Source organism: Physella acuta, unplaced genomic scaffold (genome assembly GCF_028476545.2).
Source record: "Physella acuta isolate Inbredline_101_S28 unplaced genomic scaffold, ASM2847654v3 ptg001167l, whole genome shotgun sequence".
Lineage (NCBI taxonomy): Eukaryota > Metazoa > Mollusca > Gastropoda > Physidae > Physella > Physella acuta.
In genome coordinates, this window is record NW_026732684.1 from 68,023 (window position 1) to 83,871 (window position 15,849).

Sequence of the window (15,849 nt, forward strand, 5' to 3'; positions counted from 1 at the left end):
AAATTAGTAAAGTTGCTGCAATGTTTGTAATATATATGCCCAATTTTTTTCAGTCATCTAAAATGAGTCTTTCTAAGGTAAAAAAATAATTGAAAATGACAAAAATGCGTTTTGGTCACTTTTATTTTCATAAAAAAAAAAAAATTCAATTTTTTTTTTTTTTTTTTTGCTTTGGAATAACTCTAAAACTATTGTGTTGGTAACATCAACGTGGAAAAATGTGTTAATTATTTTCAAAAATCACATGAGTTAAAATATTATTTTAAAAAATACCACAGTTATCTAGTGCAGGAGAAACAGAATCAAAATTTAGTAGAGTAAATGTAATGTAATGTAGTTTAATAAAGACGTGATGCCTACAAGTGATGCAGCAGTTGATGCCACATGCTTTGGTTTCTTTTCAAACCTATACGGTTGATAACTGCTTTGGGGGAACAGTTTTTAAAACTACAACTCCACATCTTTGTACGTCTTGTTTCCCTCAACCTTGATCTTGTGGAGCATCAAGAGTAAGTAATATGTTTTGGGAATTGTAGGGGGGAGTGGGGTCTTGGCCTTCTTCCCTTCCCTTGTAAGGAAAGTTCTGGATAGGCCACTGTAAATGTCTCCAGCTATGGAATAAACAATTGATTTAGTGATTAATAAAATAGAATTAAATTTACTACCAGCCTATTGTGTAGGCCTACTATTTGTCCTATGACTATAACTAGAAACATGAAAAAGCCTGAAAACACCTTTTTGTTAAAAGTAATTTATACTTTATATATATTTTTAAGAGTAATTCTACTGAATGAAATTTGAAATATTCGTTGCTTGTGCCACACTGGTTGAGATATCCAATAATGAAGATGCCATACTGTGGTTCTCAACATCCTATAGGACAACTTAACTGTCCTTCATTGTTACTATTATATGCATATAAAATAAATAAATAATGAGAAATACTACTAGTACTACTTACACTTACAACTAATATAACATTTAAAACTAAGTCACAACATGTAGAATCTTAATAAATTGCACCACCATCTAAAAATTGATCTGGTACATTTTATTACGGAGACTGGCGCAGACCATTTCACATTATTTAGCAGGGGAATCAGAATCAGAGCACACAACAGAAAATAAAAAAAATTTAATCACATTAGTCCTTAAAATTTAGTGTCTTTTGTTTTAAATAAATCGATAAAAATGTATAGTTATTATAATTATACATTTCTTTTGTGTTTCATTAATATTTTATAAGTATTTAACCTTCGTTCCCTGTAAATAATTGAGTTCGTCCACATAGTAACCAAGATAGTCTGGTGGCCATTTTGAATTTGTCGATTCATAATTTTGACGTGATAGTCCAGATAAACTGTAGTAATACGACCCTATCATTGATCCCAGTCAATAGATTTTAAAGAATTAGTAAACACTAGCATCTAATAGTTAAGTGCATCCATATTTTAAGTCCCTAGAATGTCCCGAATTAAATAGCTTCATGTCTAAACACACCCTGTGTACAAGCGTAGTTCACACGCTAAAACCGTGGACTTGAAGCGTTCAAATTTACATTAATAACGTGTACTAATTAAACCAAACTGACATTCAAACTTAAAATTCATTTATTAAAATGGAAATGAAACTTTAAAAATGATACTTACAACTTGTTTGAAGGCTCTAGCAAGGGTAAAATCCGTTTAGCATCATCGATCGTCAACCTTTAAATTTAAAACCGTTTGGCGAGCAACTTACTCGGGGCTGAAAGTCGACTCGAGGGTTATATGTTTATTGGGGGTACGGCTTCGCGACCGTAAATCAGAAATACTTGAATTTACAACACAAAGTAGTTATAAAACTGAACTTTACATCGGTGTAAAAATTGAAACAGAATTAGTTTGTTTCTATGTATATATCGTCATTTAAAGTTTAAAATCTGTATTTTTTAAATGAAATAAACAAGTTATTTTTTCAATTTATACATCAAATGATAGCCTAGAATTCGATCTTTAAAATGACATTAAGATTATGCTTCTACGATGCTTCGTCGCGAAGCCGCGACCAAATAAAACAGTGTGGGGTCGATCGGTACACGCAAAACGGTGAAATTTGTTGACGTAACTGATACTTTTCAAACAAATATAAAACACATTCAGACATGTGTTACAGATATAAAAATACCAGATTACGACAGATAAAGACTTAAACTTTATTGACATATAATTTTTATTCTTATAGGACAACTAGAAGTAGTGAAATTTTTTTTTTGAAAACCGCAAAAACTGACCATAAAACGCACTTTTTCGCCAGTTTGGACTACCTAATAGAAAGTAGTAATTTACGTTATTTCCGATTTCTTAAAAAAAAACAAAACAAAAAAACGCATTTGAATTTATAAAGTACAAATAATTGTCAGCACTATTATACACATATCGTTTGCCATTCACTTGGTGCGCAATTCTTTTTTCTACAAGATTCTATTCTATTTTAAAAAGCTTAAGTTATTAAAAATGAATTTAAAATCATGGCTATATTCCGAGTTGACATCCCCCGTAGTGTTATATAAGAATATTCGGAAAGTTTAGGGGAGATCACTGCCGGTATATTTTCTAAACAGCTGATATTCAGCCAATCTTTTTAGATAGTGGATATTGTGCAAAATAAAATATACAAATGTATCGCAATCTACCACCCGAGATATAGTTGAATACAAATTCCGTATCCTATGTATGCCTACCCCATGTAACTTGGTGTCACCAAAAATTAAAAAAAAAGTAATTGATTATCACATAAAGTCAAAGTGTGTGGGTGTTTGTGTCTGTGCGTGTTTGTCTGTGCGTGTGTCTCTGTGCGTGTGTGTTTGTGCGTGTGTGTGTGTGTGTATCTCTGTGCATGTGAGAGTGTTTTGTTTCTGTGCGAGTGTTTTTTTTTGTTCTATGTGTGTCTTTTTGTGATGTGTGTGTCTGTGCGTGTGTGATTTTGTGCCTGTGTTTGTGTATGACGTGCGTGTGTGTGTTTTTGTCTGTCTGTCTGTCTGTCTGTCTGTCTGTGATGCTCCTATTGATTGAGGTCTGTGCATGTGTGTTTGTGTCTGTCTGTCTGTATGTGTGTGACGCTCCTATTGATTGAGGTCTGTGCATGTGTGTTTGTGTCTGTCTGTCTGTATGTGTGTGATGCTCCTATTGATTGAGGTCTCTTGTAAGATGGCGCCAGCAGACGACACATTCCAGCCTGGCACGGTTCATCGACTCGCAGAACCAGCAGCACTAGGTTACCATAGCAACCTGACACAGTGCCTTCGTTATACAAGGTAAGTACAGTGTAGTTTTTTACGGCCATCTAATGTTTAACTCGGCCATCTAATGTTTAACTCGGCCATCAAATGTTTAACATGGCCATCTAAGGTTTAACTCGGCCATCTAATGTTTAACTCGGCCATCTAATGTTTAACTCGGCCAACTAAGGTTTAATATGGCCATGTAAGGTTTAACTCGGCCATCTAATGTTTGACTTGGCCATCTAAGGTTTAACTCAGCCATCTAATGTTTAACTCGGCCGTGTGTGTGTGTGTGGACCACAAAGTGTGTGTGTGTGGAACTCATAGTGTGTGTGTGTGTGTGGAACACAATGTGTGTGTGTGGAACACAATGTGTGTGTGTGGAACACAAGGTGTGTGTGTGGAGCACAAAGTGTGTGTGTGTAGACCACAAGGTGTGTGTGTGTGTGTGTGGAACACAAGGTGTGTGTGTGGACCACAAGGTGTGTGTGTGTGTGGACCACAAGGTGTGTGTGTGGACCACAAAGTGTGTGTGTGGAGCACAAGGGGTGTGTGTGTGGACCACAAATTGTGTGTGTGTGGACCACAAGGTGTGTGTGTGGACCACAAGGTGTGTGTGTGTGTGTAACACAAAGTGTGTGTGTGTGTGGACCACAAGGTGTGTGTGTGTGTGTAACACAAAGTGTGTGTGTGTGGATCACAAAGTGTGTGTATATGGAACACAAGGTGTGTGTGTGTGTGTGTAACACAAAGTGTGTGTGTGCAACACAAAGTGTGTGTGTGGACCACAAGGTGTGTGTGTGTGTGGAACACAAAGAGTGTGTGTGTAACACAAAGTGTGTGTGTGTAACACAAAGTGTGTGTGTGGACCACAAGGTGTGTGTGTGTGTGGAACACAAAGAGTGTGTGTGTGGCCTGACCACTCCATCAATTTCATTTTATTTATAAGCTTTTACTTTGTTCACACCTTTTGTTTGTTTGTTTGTGGGTTTGTGGCAAATCACTTAACTAAATTTTAACCCACTTCTAATGCAGTGATTTCCAGACACGTTCCATTTCGATGACAATACAAGACCATCTATATTTTAATTTTAATTAGATGTTTAATTAGTCATTGAATATTAATTAAACGATTTCCAAATTTAGCGGAGGTAACACACTTAAAAGACTCGATAAATTATCCAATAACAGAAGGGGAGATAACCAGTTAGCCGCGATCACCCTAACACAGGGGTCTGCAACCTTTTGAGACGGAAGAGCCAAAAATTACAATTTACGCAAATTCCCAGTTTTTAAAGAGCCAGCAATATTTTTTATTTCAATGTTATGACCTTTAATTTTATACATGTGTGTATATATATATATATATATATATATATATATATATATATATATATATATATATATATATATATATATATATATATATGTGTGTGTGTGTGTGTGTGTGTGTGTGTTTGTGTGTTTGTGTGTCTGTTTTTCTTTTACGCATTACTACACCTTTCATCCGATCGCACATAAAACTTCAGGAAGTTGTTGCGAATTCTCCTTGGGAGGTTTCTGCGAAGAAAGTTTTTCAAATTCGCAGGAGTGGCGCCGCCCAGGCATGGCGCAGTTTACTTTTCCTCTATATACGGTATATAAAAAAATAGAAAAATCGATTTCAGATTGACACACTTCTTCCAATCGTCATGAAACTTAAAGGGGTTGATTAAAACACTCCAAGGGAGGTTTATGCAAAAAAAAATCATCTTTTTAAATTTCGCAAGGGCGGTGCCCCGGGAAGGTGCGATTTTTCTCTATATACTGTAAAAAAAAAGTCGGATGCTGTTTGACACAGTTTATCCGAGTGCCATGAATCTTTTCGGGAGTAAATGAGAATACTCCCGAGAAGATTTCTGCGAAAAATTTTTATTATGGGCGGCACCCGGGTAGTACATTTTTTGTCCATACACGTTTTGGCGCCCAGAGTTCCAGAACGGCTATGGTAGTACTTGGCATCCGTTAATCGGGCGTTGTACATAGTGTGTAAGGGGTACCAATATATTCAGCGGCAAACTGCAACAGGCACAACCGCCGGCGCCTCGTCTTTTGCGCTACCCGAACGTCCCGTGCTCACCTGCGAGCACTATGGCGCCTACGTTTGTTTTTAAAAAAAACGCCATACACTATAGACACGATGGGCAACAATACGTTCATTTTAAACAGCGCGATAGACTATGGATACAATTGGTTGCTATAGTCGCTCACTAAATCGAATCAGGCGCGTCCTCTTGTGTCTCTACAGGGTGCCCAGGGCTATCCCGCGAGCACTAAGCGCCTACCTTACTTTTAAGGAGCACCCTACAATACGACATTCGATGATTGATCCGAGCTAGGGGCCGTGCGCGGCGCCCCTGTGGTACTGTAATCGGGTTCACGAGAGCGCCACTTTCTGTCCTCGACACTCAGGCGGTGAGTGATTAACGGTGATATTACGGTAATTGATCTAAATATTCTAAAAAAAATAGAGTGTTTATTGTTTATATTTATTATTATATATTTCATTACCGAGTGTTGCAGACTAATACTTTTATGAATTTTAAAAATAAAATAAAATAATTTTTAATATTTGTGCATCGAGCTGAAGAGCCGCAACTTGACATCAAAAGAGCCGCATGCGGCTCGCGAGCCGCAGGTTGCCGACCCCTGGGCCCTAACAGTCTAGTGAGCTGTGGTCGATCTAGTGAAGGCTATTAGGGGCAGCTAATAAAGTTTTTAAAGATTTGAAACAAAGGGGAGATAAAAAAAAATATCCTTCACAATATCAGCTTGCTGATGTCTCTAAATTGTGGTCACGTACTGCTGCTTTCACCGGCATATAATCGTCTTTCAGATATCGCGAGCTACTGATGATGTTTTGAGTGAATATTTTTAGTGGTGTCGACTCCATAAATTAGGAATCACTAACGAATATAAAAAACTTAATAACAACAAGCTTTTAAATGCACTGAAAATAAGAAAAATAATTTGTTTTCTAGAGTAAAACCTTTGGTCACTCATGAGATCTTTTACTTGTTCTAGTAACAATAGCTTTTATTAAAGATAGCAAATTAGTTTTATTTTCTTACTTTCAGTGCACTTCAAAGCTTGTTGCTATAAAGAAGGGGTTCCCACCCTTTTTTATTTACTCTAGAGCACATTCTAAAATATCGGTAGGGTGGCGGGCACCACCTATTTTAAATCGACAAACTCCTTCCAGGGGCGTAGCGACCCTTCCCGTCATCCGGGGACAAAACTTTCGATTTGCACCCCCCCCCTCAAACTTTTGATTTGCACCCCCCCCCTCAAATTTTAGATTTGCACTCCCCCCCCCCCTTTCAAACTTTCGATTTCCATCCCCTTCAACCTTTCAATAATGTTTATGAAAAAAATTCTGTCTCTGTCGAATAGTGAGAGGCGGGCACATACAAATCGTTCGGCAGGCGCCATGGCGCCCGCGGGCACGGGGTTGGGAGCCCCTGCTATAAAGGATTTTTATATTTGTTATTTTATTTGTCATAATGGGATCATGCAAGATCAGCACTAGACAGGTTGTCAAACAGGTTGATACAAACAATCATACATTAACATAGGCTTTTTTCCCCAGATGACGTGTTGATCACGTGACATCAAATGTCTTTGGACAAACGTCGATGACAATGTCATGATCAACAGCTCTATCGGGCCTTGGTCAGACCAGCTAGATGTCACACAGCTAGATGTCATCAGGATCTTGCTGTCATTTAGCGCTGGTGTCATCTCGCTGCTGACTCTGACTTGTAACGCGCTACTTATCGGCGTCATAGTCAAGAGCCGGGCCCTGCAGACGCCGACCAACGTCTTCATGGCGTCATTGGCTGTTGGAGAAATGAGCATCGGGGTCTTTGCCATTCCGTTCGCCGCAGCCAGTGCTATGGTCAGCAGATGGCCATTTTCTGAGCTGACATGCCAAATGACGGCCAGCATGAGGACGATTGGACGCAGTTCTAGTGCCTACAGTTTGATGGCCGTCTGTCTAGACCGGTGTCTGGCGGTCAGCAGACCTTTGAGATACTCGCACATCCTGACCGTCAAGAGCGCATGCGCACTGCTGGCTCTCATTTGGCTGGGCTCGCTCATCATGGGCCTGTTGCCGCTGTGGTCGTGGGGCAACTATAGCTACGACGAGGCGTACTACTCGTGCACCCTGCAGGGGAGCGGCGCCCAGGAGCAGCCTCTGGTCAAGGAGTTGGCCTGCAGCTTCCTGCCCGCCGCCGTCATTCTCCTCTCTATCCTGCAGATCATCCGCGAGCTCAAGACTCACCACAGGATCTTCTCTGTTGTACCGTTGCCAGTGACAACATCTACACTCGCATCAGGAGAGATAATGCCCGGGGTCATGCCCGGGGTCATGCCCGGGGTCATGCCCGGGGTCATGCCCGGGGTCGTGTCTGGGGTCATGTCTGGGGCGCGGGGATTCAACAGGAAAACATCGAGGGCCATGCGTTCATTGTTCGTCGTGACATGCGGCTACGCCTGTCTGTGCCTGCCCCTCTCCGTCATCAACATCACCCACAAGCACAACGACTGGCCCGGCCCGAACATCCTGACGTTTCTCGTCTGGCTGTCGTTTCTTTGTTGCGTCATCAACCCCATCATCATCATATTCTTCAACCGGACATTTCGTTCTCAGGTGAGTTTGCCCATTAAAAACGGTATCGACGTTTCTAACGGCCTTAATGATATTGATGATTCTGCCGCTTGCTAATAATAATAATGTTCATGTTTCTGCCGGCTTGCTAATAATGGTATCGATGATCCTGCCGGCTAGCTAATAATGATTTGTATGTTTCTGCCGGCTGGCTAATAATAATATTGATGTTTCTGCTGCTTAGTCAGAAATTGATTTTGACGTATTTTTGTATGATGAGCTGGGCGAGCAGGTTACTTGTTGGTCTTTTTTCTGCATAACTCGACCCAAATCCTGCATCTCTACCCAAACTTTAGCATAACTCCATCCAAACTTCTGCATAACGGCACCATATATATGTATATATATATATATATATATATATATATATATATATATATATATATATATATATATATATATATATATATATATATATATATATATATATATATATATATTTCTCTCTTTCTCTATCTCTATCTCTATCCTTATCTCTATCTTTATCGCGATCGCTATTTCTATCCCCATAACAAAGGCGCCTACGTTCGTTTTAAAGAGCAGCCTACAATATTGACAAGGTGGCTCACACAATTCGATGATTAAACCGAGCCTAGGGCCGTACGCGGCGTCCCAGCGATAATGTAACTGAGGTCTTCCGAGAGCGTCGCTGTACGTCCCTAACACCTGGGCGATCGCCGAAGTGTGTTCTACCTCACTATAACAGAGTGTGGTTAACGTACACTCAAGCCTTTCATACAGCACGACACGAGTGTGGGCATACCCCTGCTACGACAATTACGATCAAAGAAATACAGCGCAAGCATTAGTTAAATAGCTCAGTGTAAGAAAACAGTGTCACACGTCTAAGAATAGAGGATTGGTACCGCTATGATGAAACCCTTTTAAAATCTTACATCTTAATTTGGAGACCGCAGCAACGCGCGGGAACAGGCACGCTAGTGAGCTATATATTGAAAATCAATTTCGGTCGACGACCCCCCTATATCGCTCCATGAGGTTGTAGATCGACCTGGGAAGGTAGCACAAAAACATTCTACCCGTCGGGAAAATCCAGGAGGGCCGTTCGATCAGACCAGATACCGTATTTTTGTATACAAACACTAGATGCATACCCGTGCTTCGCCACGGTGAATCTTTTAAAAAATACCAACCGAAAAAAAACACACAAATACAAAGGAAAACAAACGCAAACAAAAAAAAAACAACGCAAACGCAATACGCAATCACAAACCCAAAGACAAATACAAACACAAAAGAAAGCACAAACTCAACCCAAACGCAAACTCAAAATCGCAAACACAACTCAAACACAAAAGAAAACACGAACGCAAACGTAAACACAAAACACAAAAGGAAACACAAATACAAACACAAAAGAAAACAAACGCAAACTAATACAAAACGAAAAACATAAACGCAAGCACAAATATAACAGAAAACAAAATCGTAAAGAGACGCAAACAAAAACTAAAACACAAAAGCAAAAAAAAAATAGTATGAAAAGGAGTAAAAACTATCAATAATTTAAAAAATTTAAGTCAAAACTTTGTTAACAATAAAAAATATTTAAGTCCAATAAATAGATCCTACTCAATAGCTTCCAATAAGACATGGCGATGCAAGTAAATGTACGGCAAAAGGTGTTTACTTCTATGGTTCTAAAAAACTCACTTTGGCAATGTAATTAGAATCACCGCCAAACAACACGCTTTCCTAGGCGTCCGCGCCCAGGCAGAGTCTTTACAACATTCTATAAAAGTCTAATTTCACAACCCGTTTTAATAACACCGAAAAACAAAACAAACCAGGAGTGATCTCCCCTAAACTTTCTCGAATCTAATATATAAAGCTCAGTTCTGTATGTAATGCATTTGTATGTCGTTGGAAGTGTACGAATTTAAGTGTTAGAAAATTATCGTGCGCATTTGTCTAAATTTATGAGCTAAAAAATTACTGTTGAAAGTGTTGGGAAATAATTTTCATTTTTCAAATTATAGTAATAATTGTTGGCATGTTCATTAAACACAAGTTTTAAAAAAAATATCATCTTTTACAAAAATTCTAATTATGTCTTTATTTAGTCCTATAGCACTTACTTCCCTTTGATAAATTAGGAAAAACACAATTACTTCCCTTTATAAAACCATTGCATTCCGTGAAAATAATTTACTTTTTAATTACTTTGTTTTGGTGTTGGGAAAAAAAATAATTACATAATTAGCGGGGATTGATCAAGTGCAAATGTTGTAGGTATTTTACGGATAAGCTTGGAGTATTAAAATTGTTTATTAAATTGAAACAGGCGCGTTCGTTTAAGTGAGTGCAAAAGACTGTGAATAAGTTGGGGTACTATAGTCGTTCATTAAGCTAAAACAGGTGATTCCGCCCCGGGCGTTTATGTTCGCGTTAGTGTTTTCTTTGTGTTTAGGTGGGTTTGCGTTAGTGGTTGCGTTTTAATTTGGTTCGTTTTTGTTCTTTCTTTTTTCGTTTTTGTTTGTGTTTTTTTTGTTTGGGTTTGTATTTGTGTTTTTGGTTGGTTTTGCGTTTGGATTTGGTTTGTTTTCGTTTGCTTTTTTCGTTGATTTTTTTTTTGTTGGTATTGGTGTTTGTGGTTGGGTTTGTTGTTAGGTTTTTGTTTTCGTTTGCTTTTTTGTTTGTGTTTTCTTTGTGTTTGTATTGGTGTTTGTGGGTGTGGTTGTGTTTGTTGTTAAGTTTTTGTTTTCGTTTGTATTTGTAATTGTGTTAGCGTTATGTTTGCGTTTTGTTGTTTTGGTTTTGGTTGGTTGTGGTTTGGGTGGGCAATGCCGGGTTTATGATGATTACTAAACACACAGGTAATGGTCTTTAACAGAAAGGTTTTTCACAGAAGCCAGAGCAGGGCCTGGCCGGGACGGCTAGTCTAATATATAAAGCTCAATTCTGTATGTAACATGTAATAAGTTTGTTTGTCGTGGACATACTTCGATGGATTTAAGTGTTAGATTATTATCGTGCTCATAGTCTAAATTTATGAGTTAAAAAATTACTATTTAAAGTGTTGGGAAATAATTTTCATTTTTCAAACTCATAGAAATAATTGTCGGCATGTTCATTAAACACAATTTTAAAAAAATATCATCTTTTACAAAAATTCTAATTATGTCTGAAAATTATTTATACTTAGTCCTTTAGCACTTACTTCCCTTTGATAAATTAGGAAAACACAATTACTTCCCTTTATAAAACATTGCATTAGTGGAAAAGAATTTACTTTTTATTACTTTGTTTTGGTGTTGGGAAAAAAATAATTATATAATTAGCGGGGATTGATCAAGTGCAAATGTTGTAGGTATTTTACAGTTAAGCTTGGAGTATTATAATTGTTCATTAAATTGAAACACTCGCGTCCGCCGGCGCCCCACCAGGGTTCAATTTGGCGCTCTGGGCTATCCTGTGAGCGCTATGGTGCATAATTTCGCTTTAAACAGTGCGATAGAGTATGGATAAGAAAGGCTACTATAGACTTTAAGTGAATCGAATCCGGGCGTCTTATGGTGCCCAGACAGGGTGCTATTTGGGGCCCCGGGCCTCACGTGTTCGGTTTGGCGCCTACGTTCGTTTAAGTGAGTGCAAAAGACTATGAATAAGTTGGGGTACTATAGTCGTTTATTAAGCTGAAACAGGCGATTCCGCCCCGGGCTAGACTGTGAGCACTTTGCGTTTATGTACGCGTTAGTGTTTTCTTTGTGTTTAGGTTGGTTTTGCGTTAGTGGTTGCGTTTTGGTTCGTTTTCGTTCTTTCTTTTTTCGTTTTCGTTTGTGTTTTTTCTTTGGGTTTGTGGTTGGTTTTGCGTTTGTATTTGGTTTGTTTTCGTTTGCTTTTTCATTTGTTTTTTTCTTTGGGTTTGTGTTTGTCGTTGGTTTTGCGTTTCCGTTTAGATTTGGTTTGTTTTCGTTTGCTTTTTCGTTTTTTTTCTTTGTTTTCGTATTGGTGTTTGTGGTTGTGGTTGGGTTTGTTGTTAGGTTTTTGTTTTCGTTTGCTTTTTTGTTTGTTTTTTCTTCGTGTTTGTATTGGTGTTTGTGGTTGTGGTTGGGTTTGTTGTTAGGTTTTTTTGCGCTTTTTTCCGTTGCGCTTCTTTATGGGAACCCCATATTCACACCACCATGGGCGCGGACGCCCGGGAAAAACGTGTTGTTCGGCGGCGGTTTAGATGACGCCGCGGGTCAATTATTTTAATTACTACTGCATTTATGTGTGTGTGTGTGTGGGGGGGGGGGGGGGGTCTGTCTGTCTGTGTGTAAACACGATAACTTAAGTACCGTTACAGCTAAGTTGATGAAATTTCATATATAAGTATTTTATCAAAATCGTAGATCCATATCAACCAGAAGTGGTACTTTTTCTACTTTGAATGTTTCAAAAGCTTATAACTTAAGTACTATTTCAGATAGATAAATGAAATTTCACATGTAAGTAAAAGATCTAATTTTCTACCTTCTGTTAAATTTTGAGTAATTTCCGTTGACCGGAAGTACTAATTTACGCTATTTCCGATTTCTCAAAAAACTAATGTAAATTTATAAAGTACTAATAATATTGCGCACTATTATGCACATTTTATTTGGCGTTCATTTAGTGTGCAATTCTTTTTCTACGAGATTTTATTCTATTTTTAAAAGTTTAAGTATTTAAAATGGATTAAAAATCATGTCTATATCCCACGTTCCCAACCCCTGTTTTATATAAGAATATTCGAGAAAATTTAGGGGAGATCACTCCCGGTTTATTTGAATTAGCGTGAGTTGAATTTATGTTTAAATTACCTCTCTTGGAAAATTACAAAACAATTGAATTAATTCGTTCTTTCGACCCTATAATTATTGAAATGTATCTACTTTTTCCAGGAATCTAAACGAAAATGATATGTTACATTGATCCTTTTAATATGTATTAGCAATGTGCGTGTATTTAATATTTTCTTTACGTTATGCAAAACAGTAAAAACAGTTGCAACTATAAAATAAATTTAAGTCGTTATATAAAGAAACCCTACTCTATAATTTATAATAAGACAATGCGATGCATTGAAAAGCACTGCATGGTGCGATGTTTATGTTTCCAAAGGCTATAGCGATGACACGAGGACTGACGCACTACTACCAGCGTTATATTATAGACTAGCTGCATACCCGTGCTCCGCCACGGTGAGTCATTTTTATTCCTCCAGCGCTGCGCGTATACCCGTGCTTCGCCATAGTGAAAATCAGAGTTTCTTCCAGGCATCTCTTCGGGAAGGCGGAGCCCCCCCCCCCGGAAAAAATGTTACCGCCCCCCCCCCCCCCGAACGAAGTGAAATTTATATAATTTATATAGAAAAAATATATTTTTAACAGTGTCCGCCCCCCCCCCCCCCCCGAAAATTTCAAGTGCCCCCCGGAGAAAAAAGTCTGGAAGAAACACTGGTGAAAATATGGAAATTACCTCAGGGTTTGCGCGTGGGTGCGAATATTCCTTCAGCGCCAAACAACACGTTTACCCGGCCGTCCGCGCCCAGGGAAAGACTTCCACATAGTTCCAAAATCTATAGCGATGACGGCATGACTGACATACTACCAGCAGCGTTTTATTATAGACTAGCTGCATACCTGTGCTTCGCCACGGTGTGGATGTGAATATTACGCGCGGGTGTCGGTAGCACTTTGGTGTGAATATGAATATTCACAAAAATTAAATTACGGTAGATTAATAAATAGTAGGTTATTCATACGGCTGGATGTGGAATTGTTTTCTCTATTGTTAGCAGGTTTACGTCAAGGTGTAATCCCCCCCCCCCCGCCACTGCCCAATACCAACTCACCTCCAGTCTCACATCAATATGCCCACAATGCCACACCAAATTTCAAGTCCCTCACACCCATCCACAAGTCCCACAGCACACCACAAGTCCCATACCACACCACCAGTCCCACACCAACACACCTATCTTATGCATCTCGATTTTCCCATCTTCTCCCATTGCAACTTACTCCCCTCATATATTCTGATGTTAAAATTTACTCTGATCTAATAATGAAATCAGGTTTTCCAATCAACGTCAGTCATTGAAGGCATGGCTAAACGTCACAAGGCAACACAGGTGTATTAAGTAAAGTTATAACATTATGGGTCAGGGGAAGCGTTCTGTTAGTTAAAATCTGCATCCATCTGTCAGTTAACATCTGCACGTATACACTTCCGCGGCGGTTCATAAAAAAAATGACTGATGTGTATGACCGGATGTCTGACTGATTTATTTTCTTTTCTTTTTTAGCTGAAGAGTGTGTTGAGTTGTCGTCGATGTGAAATCAGCAAACAGGAAGTGTTCACCATCTCGTCTGGTCTCCATACGACGCTCGATGCCACGCTCGTGCTAAACGTCATCAAACACGAGCATGCCTCCACAACCACCTCCATTCGCAGATTAATCCTTGGTGTACCCGTACATCTGTAGCCCTACATCCACTGGCCAGTACATCTGTAGCCCTACATCCACTAGCCAGTACATCTGTAGCCCTACATCCATTGGTCTGTACAACTGTAGCCCTACATCCACTGGCCAGTACATCTGTAGCCCTACATCCACTGGCCAGTACATCTGTAGCCCTACATCTACTGGCCAGTACATCTGTAGCCCTACATCCACTGGCCAGTACATCTGTAGCCCTACATCCACTGGCCAGTACATCTGTAGCCCTACATCCATTGGTCTGTACAACTGTAGCCCTACATCCACTGGCCAGTACATCTGTAGCCCTACATCCACTGGCCAGTACATCTGTAGCCCTACATCCATTGGTCTGTACAACTGTAGCCCTACATCCACTGGCCAGTACATCTGTAGCCCTACATCCACTGGCCAGTACATCTGTAGCCCTACATCCATTGGTCTGTACAACTGTAGCCCTACATCCACTGGCCAGTACATCTGTAGCCCTACATCCACTGGCCAGTACATCTGTAGCCCTACATCCACTGGCCAGTACATCTGTAGCCCTACATCCACTGGCCAGTACATCTGTAGCCCTACATCCATTGGTCTGTACAACTGTAGCCCTACATCCACTGGCCAGTACATCTGTAACCCTACATCCACTGGCCAGTACATCTGTAGCCCTACATCTACTGGCCAGTACATCTGTAGCCCTACATCCACTGGCCAGTACATCTGTAGCCCTACATCCACTGGCCAGTACATCTGTAGCCCTACATCCATTGGTCTGTACAACTGTAGCCCTACATTCACTGGCCAGTACATCTGTAGCCCTACATCCACTGGCGAGTACATCTGTAGCCCTACATTCATTGGCCTGTACATCATGATCCACTCTACATATGATCTCATGATCCACCCAACACATTAGCTCATGATCAACCCAATCTACGATAGAGTTTTAATGTATCTGTCAAATCTGCTACATTCATACCAATTTATAAAACTAAAGATGAAACTTTAACATATAATGTACTAGCTGCATGCCCGTGCTCCGCCACGGTGAATTGTTTTAAAATGTATTAACTTGGGAACATAACCAAACAAAACATAAACACAACGCAAACACAAAATAAAACACAAACACAAAAGAAAACGCAAAACCAAATACAATGAAAATACAAACACAATGAAAACACAAATGCATACGCAATAAACAACACAAACGAAAACACAAATGCAACATGCAAACACAAAAGAAAAAAACAAACGCAAACAACCAAAACGCAAACGCATAACTACATACACAACTTAATTGAAAATTTAAACGAATAGTGCTCACAGACTATCCCGGTGTGCCAAATCACACCCTGCCGGGCGCCGGCGCAACTGCCTGATCCAACTTAGTAAACAACTATAAAATAC

General features: G+C 39.4%; 1 protein-coding gene and 1 long non-coding RNA gene across 2 annotated transcripts; one reads left to right on the forward strand and one right to left on the reverse strand.

Moving 5' to 3' along the window:
- Nucleotides 1-355: 355 nt before the first annotated feature.
- Nucleotides 356-1,697, reverse strand: LOC131956657 (uncharacterized). Its single transcript, XR_009388978.1, has 2 exons — nt 1,650-1,697; nt 356-611 (listed from the first exon to the last, which is right to left on the reverse strand). It is a non-coding gene; the product is annotated as an uncharacterized LOC131956657 (long non-coding RNA).
- A 1,495-nt stretch (nt 1,698-3,192) lies between these two features.
- LOC131956658 (adenosine receptor A2b) lies at nt 3,193-14,530 on the forward strand. Its single transcript, XM_059321190.1, has 3 exons — nt 3,193-3,295; nt 6,891-7,955; nt 14,266-14,530. Exons 2-3 carry the CDS (start codon nt 6,948-6,950, stop codon nt 14,443-14,445), a joined length of 1,188 nt encoding a protein of 395 aa, XP_059177173.1. The 5' UTR covers nt 3,193-3,295; nt 6,891-6,947; the 3' UTR covers nt 14,446-14,530.
- Nucleotides 14,531-15,849: the final 1,319 nt, after the last annotated feature.

Bases quoted from the DNA above. Each gene is read 5' to 3' on its own strand.
- LOC131956658 (XM_059321190.1), top strand. From the start codon at position 6,948: ATGATCAACAGCTCTATCGGGCCTTGGTCAGACCAGCTAGATGTCACA. The intron at 7,956-14,265 runs GTGAGTTTGCCC...TTTCTTTTTTAG, and splicing joins ACCGGACATTTCGTTCTCAG to CTGAAGAGTGTGTTGAGTTG.